The 15,284-nt window shown below is 47.4% G+C and overlaps 2 protein-coding genes across 2 annotated transcripts; one reads left to right on the forward strand and one right to left on the reverse strand.

Moving 5' to 3' along the window:
- Positions 1-45: 45 nt before the first annotated feature.
- Positions 46-12,697, reverse strand: HGSNAT (heparan-alpha-glucosaminide N-acetyltransferase). Its single transcript, XM_055794647.1, has 17 exons — positions 12,455-12,697; positions 12,031-12,170; positions 11,377-11,510; positions 10,394-10,463; positions 9,692-9,761; positions 8,488-8,594; positions 7,936-8,012; positions 7,286-7,316; positions 6,256-6,416; positions 5,768-5,883; positions 4,967-5,088; positions 4,272-4,398; positions 4,078-4,164; positions 2,845-2,922; positions 2,662-2,732; positions 2,412-2,524; positions 46-1,343 (listed from the first exon to the last, which is right to left on the reverse strand). The coding sequence occupies exons 1-17, from the start codon at positions 12,695-12,697 to the stop codon at positions 1,162-1,164; spliced, it is 1,929 nt and encodes a 642-aa protein (XP_055650622.1). The 3' UTR covers positions 46-1,161.
- A 341-nt stretch (positions 12,698-13,038) lies between these two features.
- On the forward strand, positions 13,039-14,827 carry POMK (protein O-mannose kinase). The gene is made up of 2 exons (XM_005238037.4): positions 13,039-13,364; positions 13,897-14,827. The coding sequence occupies exons 1-2, from the start codon at positions 13,077-13,079 to the stop codon at positions 14,668-14,670; spliced, it is 1,062 nt and encodes a 353-aa protein (XP_005238094.1). The 5' UTR covers positions 13,039-13,076; the 3' UTR covers positions 14,671-14,827.
- Positions 14,828-15,284: the final 457 nt, after the last annotated feature.

The following is a 15,284-nucleotide window of genomic DNA, read 5'->3' on the forward strand; positions in this document are numbered from 1 at the left end:
TGCATCTTGGTTCTTTCTCTCTATAAATACACACAGAGAACATAGCAGGGTATTTCAGGCTTTTTATTAGCACTCTTTTGGAAATCACAGCACAAATGACTTTCTGGAGTTTCCAAAAACTATTATCTTGCATTGAATTGGTCTGCTGTCTTCCTTTTTGGCTGAATTCTACCGATATTTCTGGTTTTCAGATTCAGGGTCCTTAATGTAAATCCATTTATAAAGAGAACTGCATTGACTGAAGTTTAGTAATATCCAAGTGATTATATAAAGTCAACAGGAACTGGCCTTTCTGCACTCTTAATAGTGTAGCACATGAAACTTGGACCTCATCTAGGCTAGAGGTATGCAACACAAAGGCCCAGAACATGCACAGATGGGCTGCTATACCTGTAGCAGCAGCATGCTAATTAATAAGCTAACAGAAGAGATCTTTGGCAGCGGGCTTCAGCAGGATCCTAAACTTAAGGTTTTGATCCAAGGCCAAATTGGAAGAACGCAATGAAGAATGAATGATCAGTTGACTCGCTGCTTTCCACAGCATGCTGTAGCACAAAGGTGCCCCTCAGACCTTCCCAGACAGTCACTGTACCGCCCACCCAAGTGCAGGGCTAAGGATGCTGCCAGCGCTCCCATGGCAAAAAGATGGCCAAGTTAAATGTGTGCCAGTAGTCAGAGTGGTGCAGGCATGGGGCATGTGCCAAGGGTATATACAAACCCCGGACCATGTGAATTAGGGGGTGTCTTGTCAGATGCAATGACTACGCATCTGTTCTGTACAGTCCTGTTCTGATAACCCCTTGCAGTCACCACCCAGATCCCTTGCAGTTCCTTTCACAAGCACCATCAGGCTGTCTTTGACTGCCCAACTGTTGCAGTATGTTCAGTTTCTCTATGTGAAGGAGATCAGTAAAATACATACAAAATACAGAAAACAGAAAGAAAGCAACTGCAGCAGACTAGTAAGTTATTTGCTAAATAGGAAAATACTGTCCCTTAAGTCACATAAAAGTCTTGATGACAACTTCCATTGCACTGTAAACTTGAACTAGTATCCCTTTTTATTAATACAGCCTAGCACGAGTGGCAGTATTTCAGGCTAATCCACCTTTTGCACTTGCCCCATCAGAACCTAGGCCAGCTACACCCTGGCCATCTCTATTAGATTTTCCAGAATATCCTTCTCCTGTAAAGTAAGTACGATATTATGACCCAAAGAGTTGTTGCAGTGAGATTTTGAGTCAGATGCTCTGCATGGGATTGACTGTCTTGCATCTTCCACTTAAAAGGGAAATAGTTTTCGAACACTTCGTGTCCAACGTAGACCAGGATTGAGTTCATTCCTGAAAGTAAGCACAGGTCGTACCATCTGAAAGAGCAGGTATGAGCTTGCTTCAGAGTAAGCAGGCAGAGGCATGCCAGGCTTAGGAAACAGAGTGGCACCAAGACAACAGCAGCTATTCACAACAGAAAATGTTACTTGCCCCAAAGACACTACACGTGTGTGTTTTCAAATATAGTCTGAGAGGTTCTCTCCCCCAAAATGCTTATTGAAAAGAAAGACAACCTATATGCTAAATCGAAAATACAACCAAATCAGTATCCTGCAATTTTACTGACAAGGAGAATAATCACAGTTACCGTCTTCAGGGTGGCCAGGTGCCAACCTATTTGGTCAGATCTATTGCCTTTACAAACAAATGCTGACTACCCTTCAAAGCTCTGGGATTTCTGGTAGGAGATATGATACCATGCTGTCACCCTACCCGTCTTCCTGTCCAGACACCAAAGCTGCTGAAAGGTTCCCTCTGCTGTGGGTTTGCATTTTGTACTCAAATGTTTGTCAAGAGCCCAGTGTGGTTAAAACCACAGTAGGACGCTTTGGGAGACACACTTCTCTAAAAGCACATAGAGACAGAACCTACACAGCTGCCCAGGGGATTTCATCTTCCACATCTTCAGAAGTGGTATTACTCTGTTGACAGACCTTTGAGTTTCCCATTAGGTTACCCAAGGCTCAGCAATCCTTTCCAAAACCAACTACGAACCAGCTGTGGTATTTTGCTTGGTACTAGGCAGCTGTTCCCTGGGACCTTAACTCGAGACCAAACTGAGAACAGCCATTGGGCAATAGTAACTTCCAGCCCTCATTTAAAGGTGACAGTCCCTCTCTCCTGAATATCTGGCCTCAAGTGTCCTAGTTCTATGCAAAGATTTGGCTCAAGTTAATCATTCTGGCATCTTTCAGGTTATCTCATTCTAAACCCCAATCATTCTGGCATCTTTCAGGTTATCTCATTCTAAACCCCAACTCTTTAAAAAAAGACAAGGGAAGCTCAGAAAACATAAAAGGATAGTATCTGTGCGGCAGGAATTGGAAGGAATATGTTTCCTGCTGTGATTTCACTGACCTGGGTAGAAAAATGGAGCACCTGACCACAGTCTCTTGACATCCACAAGGTAATACATCAGCAGTAAGAGGATGAAGGCAAAGCAGCTCATGGTTGTCACATACGATACTGACCTACACACATTTTCAGTAGAAAGATTATTTCGAGAACTAGGTGATACACAGACCTCAATATATGAAAGGTAAAACATTCTCCAAGGTAAAATAGTACTTTAACAAAATCATACTAAAAGTTGTATCTCTTTGCTTACCATAAGTTCTTGTTTATGGGAATAAACCCTTCTTCTTTAGAACATTTTGTCAAGGCAGCAGAAATAATTCCCTGAAATAGAAAGTTGCTAAAGATTATATAACCACTGCAATATGTTTCAGAAATACCAAGTTTGCATTGCATAAGTATGTCTACTAAAGAGCTACAAAACTGACTGTCTTACCATTACTATGCTCCATATGATGAACCGACTCATAATTTGTTTGTGCTGGTCTTTGTAGAACAAGATCACTTTTCCTGCCTAATAGAATACAAAAACTTAATTAATGCCCATAATTGTCACGTTTCAAGAGCCAGATATATTTGCCACCAGCTACCTGTGCTAAGACAGAAAACAGAAATAGGATTTATACCAACTAGGTGGCTGAAAGGCTCAGAATAGGAACTCTGTGAAGAATGGACACAGATGAGGTAAAGTGCACCTTTTCTCTCCTCCCTGCTACGTTAACACGGAGGAAGGGGACAAGCAACTTTTTCAGGTTAACACAATGTGACTCAAGCTCCATCTCCCTCAGCAAAGATTGCACAAAGGCACACCATGATGACTCCCCAACCAGTCCCCACAGCTTCTCCACAACACCGTGTTGCACCCTGGCTGGCTCGGAGCACACACTCCGTTTCATGCACCACTAAGAAATGTGTCCTGATGACTTTTCCTCGGTGTCACGCTTCTGGTCCAAGCTCTGCCCCACAGAGATTCCCAATCAATTTTTAACCCAGTGCTAACATGCAGTGACATTCCTTTCCCAGCACAAGAGTTTCAGTTTGGTTAACAGCTGCTGCACAGACAGAAAAGGCGGCAATGACTAACTAGAACTGCATCAAAAAGCATCATGATACCTTATTTTAAACACAGTGGTGAGCTGTGAGCTTTTGATGTTGGTAGCACTAATGCAAACCCCTGCCTCCCCCGTGTCTGGAAAGGTGAGCACACCCATAGCACCTATGTGAGATGGCTAACACTGCATGTCAAGTGGAAAATTAACATGGGGAACATGTTCAGCTGCGACCTTTAAAACCGTATGTTTAAAATAAAGCTGTGAAGTCCATGCGTCTCTTGGCCCCATTTTCCAACATGCAGAGCCAGCCTACTCCCAGCATAAGCCCAACCTTAAAACAAGCAAAGAAAGTTTCCGGGTGGATATTTTGCAAACTCCTTGTGTCTATCTCTTAGAAAAACTAAGAAAGAGTTTTGGTTTATCTAATGCAAGCTACTGCCAGGTTAGACTCCAGTTCTGACACTCACCTCAGGCTAAGTCAGCCTGAAAGCATTGCTTTGCAGAAGGTTTTGTTAGAACCAGTCTCAGCCTTAAATAAAGAAACCAAGTTGCCTCCCCATGTCCAAGATATTTTGAATCTTCCCATTATAGTGCACAGCCAGAAAGAAAAGAGGTACCTGCAGTCCCAGAAATGCCATAAAAATGCTATTTATGGTCCCCAGGATCCCTTCAGGATCATATGGCACCGTTGTTTGGTAAATCACCTTAGAGAGAAAACAGCTGTTAGAGGGCACCTGAGCAACCATCATTACCTGACAGCTCTGCTCAGTGCTTGCCTGCGGCTTCGTACTGCAAACCAAAAGCTACTTACGCTTGAAGAGGGATGCTGATACATATGCTTTTCTCCAAGAAGCAAACGATCAATGTAACCAGCTGCTCCTCCGGTGCAGTTGGGATAGCGTCCAAAGTCTCCAATGCCCCCAGGACCAAGATAGCCCCTAGGACAGAAGCAAACAGGTTATGGCACAAAGTGCTGGCACGCTCCACCTGAATAGCAGCTGGTCCAGTGGCCTAGCCCACTAAATGCTCAACGTTTTCCTGGCCAGAGGCACACAGTGAAACACCGGTCCTACATGACACCTGGCTGGTGACCACCCTGTTTTGATCATTGCAATTCTATAAGCAGTTGAGTCCCGAGGGGACAGGCAGTATTGGGAGCCTAAAGCTGCTGCTCCACCTGCCCTGCAGGTGCTGACCCTTTAAAGGGGCAAAGATAGAGACAGGGATGACATTGCAACGATCGTATATTGCTGTACACAGACCCCTAGAAGATTTTAATCCTCTTCTTTAGACAGAAGGGAGCAACGATGTCACCTTTTGTAACACCTGGTACTTCAGTACCAAAGTAAAGAAGTTTTTTCACATGATGAATGCTTCCCTTAACCTCGCTGGCCTAAAAGCTCTCCTCTTCGTTCTTTCCTTATGGGTAATAAAATGTATTTTCTACTCACTAGAAGAAAAACAATCTGATGGCCCATAGAAAGCAGTCTGAGTGCACAGTCTTACCTGGGACAACCTGGCACTGGTAACAGAAAGGTCAGGCAGAGCCAAATCACTTCTAACATCAGAATGAAAATCCACTGTGGCCAGTAGGGGAGAATATCCTGCAGAGCAGGACATGGCAACTCCTGCATGAGATGGAGGGAGTGGGGTATTAGCTGGCAAGTGAAAAGCATGCCCCTGGGGACATCCTGTGCTTCCTGGCAGGCAGTCCCCCAGATATGAGAGCTGTTGTCATTACAAAACTGGGTTCTATCAAGAGACCTTTCATCTTCATGAACAATTTCCACACACTTAGTTACTTGGGGGAGGGGGAGAAAGAAACCAAAACAATAGCCCACAATGTTTTTTAGCTTGGAAAATGTCAAAAGGAATTTTGATTCACGAGTAGAACAAAAGCCTTTTGGGAAAACAGACTCCAAAGGCCAAAAAGCAGTATTACTTTCCCCTGCTGTGAAAAAACACTGCCAAAATTAACCAGACAAAATGCAGGCCACAGGATTCAGCACAGCTATGTCTGTCCCTGGGGTCCATTGGTGGTGGAAAGTCATCAAAACTGCCTGGGAATGCCTGCTTTAAGCACCAGCTGAATGGATCAGTGAAATCCTCAAATAGAGCAAAGCTAGATGTGATAAAATGCAGACCTGGACACTGAAGGGTGCATGTTCCCCGCAACTTCTGCCAGGTCACACTGCACTACACATCAAGTAAGATGCTACATGTTTTCTCATAATTTCTCATGCGTTCTTTGTGCTCAGACGAGCAACCCTACTCCAGCATCACTTGTCATCTCCCCACATAACTCACCAAGGTCCCATTCTCAGCCCCAGCTCTGGTAAACAGGAGCTCAAGAGCAGCAACCACCAGGTACGTGAATCCCAGCCTCTGGAGCACCCCAGGAATACGCAGATTATCCCAGGACACTGGAAAACATGAAAGCAATATGGAAGAGGAGCAGACATGGGCTCTTTTGTAAATATGAAAGCTGCCTTTCTCCAGGGAGAGCTGACACGCACTGCACCTGCGGGTACAAGGGACACCTCCACTCTGCCACCCCACTTTCTGTAAATCAAAACCCTGGGAATGTCACCTCTAAGACAATGAACAGTGGTTGGCACAGGGGTCAAACAGAGAGAACTGCATCGGTGTAGAACTGAACAGCGCTCTACAGGACACAACAAACTGCCCCCAAGCAACTGGTCATTAACAGTAAGGCTGACTTTTCTCAACAGCCCAACCAGGGAGGCAGGAACAACAGTTGCAGAAATACAAGACAGACAGCAAGTTCCGCTCACATGGTCCAAGGCAGTAATTGGGATTCACAACTATGATTCCCAGCAAGATTAGCAGAAAACTCCTCCAGAGGATTTTCCCGAGCACCTTCCGCTTGGAACTTCCCAACCTCAGCATGGAGCTCAGTGACAATGATACTGATGTCCCCATGATGAACACAAACCTGGAGAACAGAGCAGATGGGAAATTGAGCTGATAGATTTCTCATCACACGTGTGTGACAGCAAACACTGAAGACTGCAGAGTAGCCTGCACTGGCCCACCAGAAATGCATGCACCGAGTGAAATTGGACAACTTTATTTCCTCTGATTGCTAGGCATTCCCAGACAACTGAGCCCGCACTAAGGGACAGTTCAGAGAAGTAACAGCATTCTGGTCTTTTGCAGCAACACATACGCTACCAAAAAATTCCATTACCCAAAATTAAATTAGCATCTTCAGAGCAGTAAAACACAAGCTGCAAATCTATGACCGAAGTTCAGAACTGTCCCGCTCCTTCCCTCTAGATTAGGTTCACAGTCCAAGGCCAGCTCCCATCTCCAAGAGTAACTACAACCGATGTGTATTTTAGGGAAGCATGCTAGGGACAGGTGGGATAATTGCTTCCCTGTACAACCATTCTCTGGTTACAGACAGATTAGCTTAATCCAAAATTCCCTTGGCTATTTTCTCTCTGGATACCTATCAGTCCAGGTTTTAATCTTGCCAGATTGTCCACTTCCAATACAGTAGCGTGGCAACAAGCTCCTCAGGGATACTGCACTTCCATTAGCAGGGTAACCCCGGGCCTTCCACTGGCATTGTGTGAGGGGAGGAAGGAGGATGTGGGGCAGCCGAAAGCACTTAGCTCTTCTACTCGTTCATAAGGTTGATGCTGTTATCTGGAGGGGCAGATTCCTACCAACCACTCAACACAAATTTACCCCTCCAAATAGGTTTCCACATGGAGACAAGGTACACACGATGTTCTCCTTGCAACCCTTAACATAAGGAACCACTTGACACAAGAACTATTCTTCAGGAAGACTTACCATGGGAACACCAGATCTGCCACTGTTAATCCTACAGGGAAATACAAAGGAACACATTATTTACCTCGAACCCTCCCTAAATTTTAACCATTATTGTTGAGTTTCCAGAGGAATTGCTGGCTGCTTGCAATTATTTGATGCCCTAAAACCTAAACCACATTATAAACAAAACCTACAAAGAGCCAATCATCTTGCTTCACTGCTTTTACCATTCTTCAAAAATAGGGTCAGAACTGATAGCTGTGTCCTGGGAAAGATTTCAGGGATGGCATCCTTGCTGTTCTCCACTAGGGCAGCATGATGCCTGACCCCTTCACCATCAGCTTGCCAATCAAGGCACTATGTTTGTACAGCATCGAGCACCATCAGCTTGACTGTGGTCATTAAACACCACAGAGAAGTTAGATAGGAACCTGTGTCAAAAATGAAAAGGTTACGCACAGGCAGTGATCTGAAACCACTGCGTGACAAGCAGGACTATACACTGCTTTGCCCATTAACCTAACAAGCCAGATACCCTGCTGAGGCAAACTGGCACAGTGTCCCAGCCCTCAGCTGAGCAACAGCTCGCTGGCAGCAGCTACCGTGCTAACCATATCTAGATACTGCTGCAGTTAAAACCCAGATTAATTGTCTCAATTGTACTTTACCATTCCAACTCTCATGTTTGAAGAACCAGTATTTTCCTCCTCCATAGTTAACAAACACCATAATTATAAGAGACAGCCTAAAAGGACAACAACAAAAACACACACAAAGTATCACGTGTCAATGAAATACATATGTATGTGAACACAAAGTTAATGTTTATGCCCATTAAAACATTTCTAACTGTGAGACCTGGTTTATTTTATTTTTAAGGCAAGATTATGTACAAGGTTTCCAGCTTTGCCAACCAGGAAGCAGCATTTCAAAGATCATGGGTGGCCGTGACCCAAAGTAAGCTCCTTCACATAGCATTTTCGCATGGAACGTATGTTATTCTTTTCCACCCTCTGCCACAACTTTGATGTTTCCTCAAACTAGATTAACTGCAAAGTGTTTCAGAAAATCCAAGAATTAAACCCTTGACTATCTTCCAAGTAAAACAGACCCCTCTGAACTGTCCATCTGCTATATGTTTCTGCACACTGTCAAACAGCCATTGGAAAAATCTCATTGTTCTTGGAAGAGTTGCTTTTTGAGCAAGGTCTTATGCTCACCCTCGGAACGTGTCCAGGGAACGCAGCCGCTGCCGAGAGGCTGTACTCCAAAAACGCGGGGTGGGATCACTGTTAATGGAGTCTGTTGTGTTCGGGGACCCAAGCTCCTTTGGGAACAAACCACACACACGAAGGACAAGTCAGCAGCTGCAGCAGCTGCCTAGGGAACAGAGGTCAGCAAATCGCAAACTTTCACATACTGTGTTTGTCTTTGTTCTCCCCATCTTCCTCTTCTTTTTGTTTCCCTACTTGCTACTTCTAACCCCTTCGTAGCTCCACCATATTGCAATAATATTTGCAGATGCTCCACACTCCACCTTTGACCAGTGTGGAAACAACAATGCAGTGAAAAGAGCCCTGTGTTTGAGACTCATGAAAGTTGAGTCCAGTCGAAATCAGTCAGACTTGCTGTCACTGTGAGTGCTGCTCTACAACAGAGTTGAGCAGATCCAGTTGCTGACTCTTAAAAGAGGATCCATCCCATCCTAAGCCGTCAGCAACTTGTCTGACACCCCAGAGAGACTGTTCAGAGAGCTAAACCAGCAGAAAATCAATCCTTTTACATGTGGGTGTGGCTTCTTTCCAGTTGAGTTCCCTAGATCACTCAGTGACAACATACAGAAGCAGGTATTGCTATAACACAGCTATGGAGATGAACAACAAGAACTGCTGCAGATCTCTGCTCCCAAGTCATTTGATTCTAGACTGATTTGGACCTCCTAGATGTGAAGCCCAGACTGTGGTGATCTATCTGTATTCTAGCACAAAACACAGCTCACACAGAAATGCCAGCTCTAGGGCTGCCGGAGAAATCCTGATTTACGCATAGATCCTGCTAAAATTCCTACTGTGCTGGAAACAGAAATGAAAGCTGGCATTTCTTCCCTTCCCTTACGCTGCCTGTGTCAGAAGGGGACAGTATTTTCACTAACACGTTTGCCTCAAGGGAACTAAAGAGGGCACAAAGCTGTATGTTCAAGACTTGCAAGAGCTCTACTGGGAATCCACTAAGCTTGCACAGAAAACCAGCCTAGCACTCTGCATTGACATAAAATTACCTGTCTGACATCAATACAAGATTTGCCAAGGGGAATATACACAAAGGGAATATGATTAGTAATAAACAAGTCCCCAGATGTCCAGATAGTGTGTGTTCCTCAGAGATGAAAACACTACAGAATGCAAAGATACAGTGGTCACTCACAGAATTAATCAGACGATCAGTTTCTCTGGGGTTCAGTTTCTTGTAAACCCAGTTTCTGACTGGATCAATTCTGAAAACAAGTAACAGTTTAAAACACAAAACAAAACAAGAAGCGCTTCGCAGCCAACTTCATCTTAATATCAACTATTTAGCAGCATAAATGAAAAGTTGGGACAGTCCCTATTTCCGTTTTCCCAGCTCACATAGGTAATACTGAGATTCCGCCAACACCTGGGACCTCAGCTGCATAATTACACTGCTGTGAGCTCAGATTCGGGAGCTTTATTGTCAGGTTGTTCGCAGGCAGGGGTGACTCACGTCATTCAGTACACAGGACGAAAGGCTGCATATGCTACACACACTTAGGTCCCACCGACTTGTATTGCCAGTTCAGGGCTAGACCCAGGAACAAGCCGGGGAGGGTGAGGCAGGGTGTGTGACAGCGGGTGTCAGTTGCTCTCCAGTAACTGCGCTACACACAAACTAACAAGGCTGCAAGATGTCTCTCAAGTGAAGTTGTATCACTTTGTATTTATTATCATATGGACAGCCACCACAGCTTAACTTGTATGTAGCAACCTGATATGATCTGATCTGCAAGCAGGGTTACAGTGGGACTCTGAAGCGCTAGAACATTCTAACGTGTTTTAACTGGCAGCTCCACTTCATGTGGGAGGAAGTATTACAATACTGTTCACTTACTTCATAAAAAGGCGCCCGACAATCAGGATAGCAAGGATTCCCATGTAAACCAGGAAAGCAAAGAGAATAGCTACATGAAAAAGAGAAGAACACAACTCTATAAACAATCTGACAACACCACTCAGCTGCCCAGGCTTGACCAAGCACGACACAAACAACAGAAAGCCCAACACACCAATCATCACATCCCTTCTCTGTGCAACACATATCCCCGGCCTGAGCCCCAAAGACAAAAACCACCACCACAATCCAAAACAAAAGCCGGCTAGTTTCAAAGTGCAACTCAGTGGCTGCACATCTCAGCAGAAAAAAGGAAAACAGAACTGCACTGCACCACAAGGCAATGATGAGAAAAGAATCAATGTGCTATATACTCTGAAGAAGAAACTAGAGATTCAGGAAGAGCCTCAACATGAAGATGGGGGAGAGGGTAATACGTCAAGTTTGCAAGCATGGAGGGTTTTTCTTTAGAGCTGGAAAACTGGAAGGACTGAAGAATAACCTAACATAAAGGAAAAGAATGGAAGAGACATAGACAAGAATTTGAAACAGTCCTGGAAAAAGAGATGAACAAGAAAGCAAGACATGAGATTTAAAATCAAAAGCGCAAAAACAACAAAAAAATCTGAACACTGTGAATTCTTTCCCATTTTGAGAGAGAAACAAGACAGAGGGAAGAAGCAGGGAAACAGGAACTACGAAAATACCTCCCTCCGGACACATACCCACTGATTTTTCTGGGCTAATCCCTGCTGCCAAAAGGCTGTGCTTATACAGTGTATCACCTGAAGAGGCCTGAACCTGGTCAGGGCCTCGAGACAGATGTATAAAACATAAGAAGGTAAGATGCTGAGAGAAGAGCAGCAAGCCCATGACACATCTTCAGCACAGCACAAGTGGTTGCACAGGCTTTTTAGGAAGTTGGTCCTGCTGGGAGACATGCAAGTTGTGGAATGAAAAGGCAAAAACAGAGGATTACATACGGAGGTAGCTGTTGATAGGGCCTTCATTGATGACTAGGTCACAAGAAACGGTTTCGGTGCTTGTATTTAGGCTTGTACTTAGAGTCTTTACCACAAGGGAATAATTGCCAAACTCTCCAAAATTATATTGAATCCTGCAAAGGATAAAGGAAACAAAACTTGCTGAGCCATCACCGCTACATGCGGGTACCACCGCAGCATTCAGGGGGCTGTAAGCCTTAATGCTTGTAGGAAAGGCAAGCTTGGCCTAACAGCGTGATTTAGCAAGGAGCTGGCTCTGCCTTTGCCAAGCACTACCTTCCTCTAGCCTAACACAGACGCTCTACCACACGTGCACTGCTTACTACATCACCTGTCTTCTTGAGCTACAGACTCTGCAAGAGAAACCAGGCGCTTGCAGATGCTGGCTCGACGCATACCAGTTTGGCTCCTGCCTGCGCCTAGATCCTTTCGGCACAATTACAACGTATGCCACGGTTACAGCAGCAGGGGAAGCCTGAACTCTAGGTCTGAGCAGTCAGGGAAAAGGTGATGAGCAGGTAATAAACAGGTGCACAGCTTCCAAAAAAACCCCCAAAAAACAAAAAACAAAAAGACAAAAACCAAAATACAGGACAGAGCCATCCAGGTGTTCCCTGGGGCCGGGCCACATACTTGCAGAGCTCTCTGTCACCCACAGAGCCGTTGAGCAGCAGGGTGAGCGGATGCTGGGTATCGACCATCACCGCCGCCGTGCCCGGTTCTCTCAGGCTCCCGTTGCTTGGTGGGACAAATGCCAGGAACTGATACAAGCACTGTGGAAGAAGAGGGTGAAGCGAACGCATCAGCGCCCAAGGACGGCGAAGGGGGGTCTGCCACCGCACCGTGTTGAAGGCAAGGGGAGGCGCCCGGGGGCTGGAGGCGCCCAGGGGGTGCAGGGCTTCTCGGTGTGCTGCTGCGAGGCACAACCGGGGCGCAGCTGCCTCGCAAAGCCGCGGGGAAAGGCCCGCAGCCCCGCCGGGGGCCGGCGCAGGGCTGGGAGCGGCGGGGGCCGGCGGGACCCCCGCACGGCGCGGCTCGGCGCCGCTGCCCCGCTCACCTGGTGGCAGGCGCCGGAGAGGGCGGCGAGGCGCAGGCCCTGCGCCGCCAGCTCGTTGCGGACGAGCAGCAGGGCCTGGTCCATCCGCCCCACGGGGTGCCGCTCCGCCGCCGCCGCCCCGAGGGGCCCGGGCCCGCGCCCCGCCGCCGAGCCCTCCCCGTGCGGCTGGGTGACACCGGGCGCCATCAGCAGGGCGCCCAGCGCCGCCGCCACGGCCGCCACCAGCCCCGCCGCTGCCGCCATGTCGCTGCGCTCCGCCCCGGGGCGGCGCCGCCGCCGCCACCACTGCCCTGCGCGGCCGCGGCGGGGCCGGGAAGCGCGGTCGGTCCTTACCCACCCCGCTGCCGCCGTGTTTGCCGGGGTCAGGCGTCTGCGCCCGGGCGGGCCGGCAGGCCGGGCCCCGGTTTACAAGGCGGGAGGGTGAGCAGCGAGGCGGGCGTCGAGCTGACAGCCGGGGGGCCTTGCGGCGCTGCGCTCGGGGCCTGTGCTGGGCCTGCGGGCTCGGGGCTGCGGCGCCAGCCGGGCGGGCCTGCGGTGGGACGGCCCCGGACCTTCACCCCCGGGCTGGGCAGAGGGTCCTTGCTCAGCGCCGCCTTTCCCGGAGGATGCAGAGGGCACAGCCATGGAGAAGAAGCCGCGCTTCTCTCGAAGGGAGTTTCCTCCCAGGGAGGTGTCGCCAGTCTCGTTGGCATTACTGTTTGCGGCCATCCTGCTGCTCAATGCCCTGCTCTACCTGTACCTCAGCACGTTCGACGGCTCTTCGGGACGCAGCGAAACAGACCCCGGCCTCTGCCCGTCTGGGTACTTCAGGCTGGGAGCGGTGAAGAACTGTTCCCCGTGGCTCTCCTGCGAAGCCATCAATAGGGAAGTCAGGAAACTCAAGTGTGTTGGTGAAGGTGCTGTGAAAAAGGTGAGTTTGGTTTTCCTTTCTTCTCTGCTGTGGATAACGAGCTTTCACTGTTTGCTGGCTAATTAATGCCCATACCGCTGTTATAATTATCCTTGCAGCAGCTAATTACTGTAGGCATCCTGGGCATATGGCTACTGACAAGGTGCACAGCACAGGTAGGAGAGCGTGACCTGAGCACCTTCCGGACACCAAATGACATCCAGCTATAAAAGCAAAATCACAGAGAGTGGTGAAGCGCTTGTGGAGCATGGCACAGTCACGGTAGAGTAAGACTGGCTGGTTGGGTGGTATGAAATAATTTAATTCAACCGCATTGCCCATTCCAGAGAAAACTTTGGAAATTGTGATGTGATTATACCATTGGTAAGGGCTTGCTGTGGCAGGTACATGGCCCTGCCTAAAGGCTTGACCGTCTCTGGTGACTGTAGTTTGCAGCTGTGACTAAGCAGTGACTCGAAAGTCAGCGGCAGCTGGCAGTGGTTGGTGTGAGAAGGCTCTCCACGTGTCTTACATGTCTCTTGTGTATTCTCAGGTCTTCCTTTCTGAGTGGAAGGAAAACAAAGTGGTCCTTTCAGAGCTCACCAACTCAGACCTGAAGGAGGACTTTCTCCATGGACTGAAGATGCTGAAAGCACTTCAAAGCAAGCACGTTGTCCGGCTGCTTGGCTACTGTGAGCAGCAGTTCACAATCCTCACTGAGTACCATCCTCTAGGCTCCCTGAGGGGCCTGAATGAAACTCTCCACATCCCCAAGTACAAGGGCATGAACACCTGGCATCGCAGGTTGATGCTTGCTATAGACTATGTGAGTGTCATTCAGTACCTGCACAGCAGCCCTCTGGGCACCTTAGTGATGTGTGACTCAAATGACCTGGACAAGGTCCTCTCTCAGTATCTCCTAACAAGTGACTTTCACATCCTGGTGAATGATTTGGACGCTTTGCCTGTTGTGAACAGGAGTGCTGGCAAGCTGGTGAAGTGTGGTCATCGGGAGCTCCGGGGCGAGTTTGTAGCTCCTGAACAGCATTGGCCCTATGGAGAAGAAGTGCCATTCAAGGATGACCTCATGCCTCCGTATGATGAGAAAACAGACATCTGGAAAATCCCAGATGTCTCAAATTTTTTCTTGGGCCATGTTGAAGGAAGTGACGTTGTGCGACTGCATTTGTTTGACATCCATGCAGCATGTAAGAAGCAGGACCCAGCCGAAAGGCCTTCTGCCCAAGAGGTCTTAGACACCTACAGGAAGGTTTTAACTCTGCTTATTCGGGAGGCAGCCATGCCTAGTACTAGGGAAATGTTATAGTGAATCATGAGACAAAGAACATACTGAAGTTAATGTCCTTCCTATTTATTTAGCTTGCCTGAAGAACAGAATCATTGTCCCCAAAACTGAGAAGAAAAGAACAAGTGAAGTTGTACGTTTTGATTTAGAAAAAAAAATAAATCTACCCAGTGCCAGAGCTGTGCAAGTTTCCCATTTACATGTTTAATCTATCATTGGAAGAGGAGGAGGGAAAGAAATTAAATTGTGTGGGTGCAGGGGGAAAAATTGTTCCTTAAGAAACAATAAATTTTCTTTTGCAACATTTACACAAAAACTCTTTTAAAAAATTACAGGAAAATAGTTAAAGAAAAATATTGGTCCACTTAAACTGGTTGAAGAGGATTCAAGAGCAGAGAACATGGCATGCCCCCCACAAGCTTTGTGCTGATTCCTGTGGCTTTGGCCCACATCTTACCCACAAAGCCCTTGCCCGCTTCCCCATGGAGTAAAAGCAGTGGTCGCTCAGAAAGGAGTACCCTAGTTCACTTCAGATTCTGGTGAACCCCCGATGCCAGAGCCCCAACAGCAGTCTCTCCCTGCTGGATGGGGAGCAGGTTGTTTTTGGAGCTGTGTGGCCATTGGTCTGTGGGCCC

This window comes from Falco peregrinus, chromosome 2 (genome assembly GCF_023634155.1).
Source record: "Falco peregrinus isolate bFalPer1 chromosome 2, bFalPer1.pri, whole genome shotgun sequence".
Classification (NCBI taxonomy): domain Eukaryota; kingdom Metazoa; phylum Chordata; class Aves; order Falconiformes; family Falconidae; genus Falco; species Falco peregrinus.

Coding starts and splice junctions, on each gene's coding strand:
- HGSNAT (XM_055794647.1), bottom strand. CDS start 12,697: ATGGCGGCAGCGGCGGGGCTGGTGGCGGCCGTGGCGGCGGCGCTGGGC. Junction 12,171..12,454: donor TCTCCGGCGCCTGCCACCAG/GTGAGCGGGGCA, acceptor CTTCTTCCACAG/TGCTTGTATCAGTTCCTGGC. Junction 4,399..4,966: donor CCAGTGCCAGGTTGTCCCAG/GTAAGACTGTGC, acceptor CTTCTGTCCTAG/GGGCTATCTTGGTCCTGGGG.
- POMK (XM_005238037.4), top strand. CDS start 13,077: ATGGAGAAGAAGCCGCGCTTCTCTCGAAGGGAGTTTCCTCCCAGGGAG. Junction 13,365..13,896: donor GTGAAGGTGCTGTGAAAAAG/GTGAGTTTGGTT, acceptor GTGTATTCTCAG/GTCTTCCTTTCTGAGTGGAA.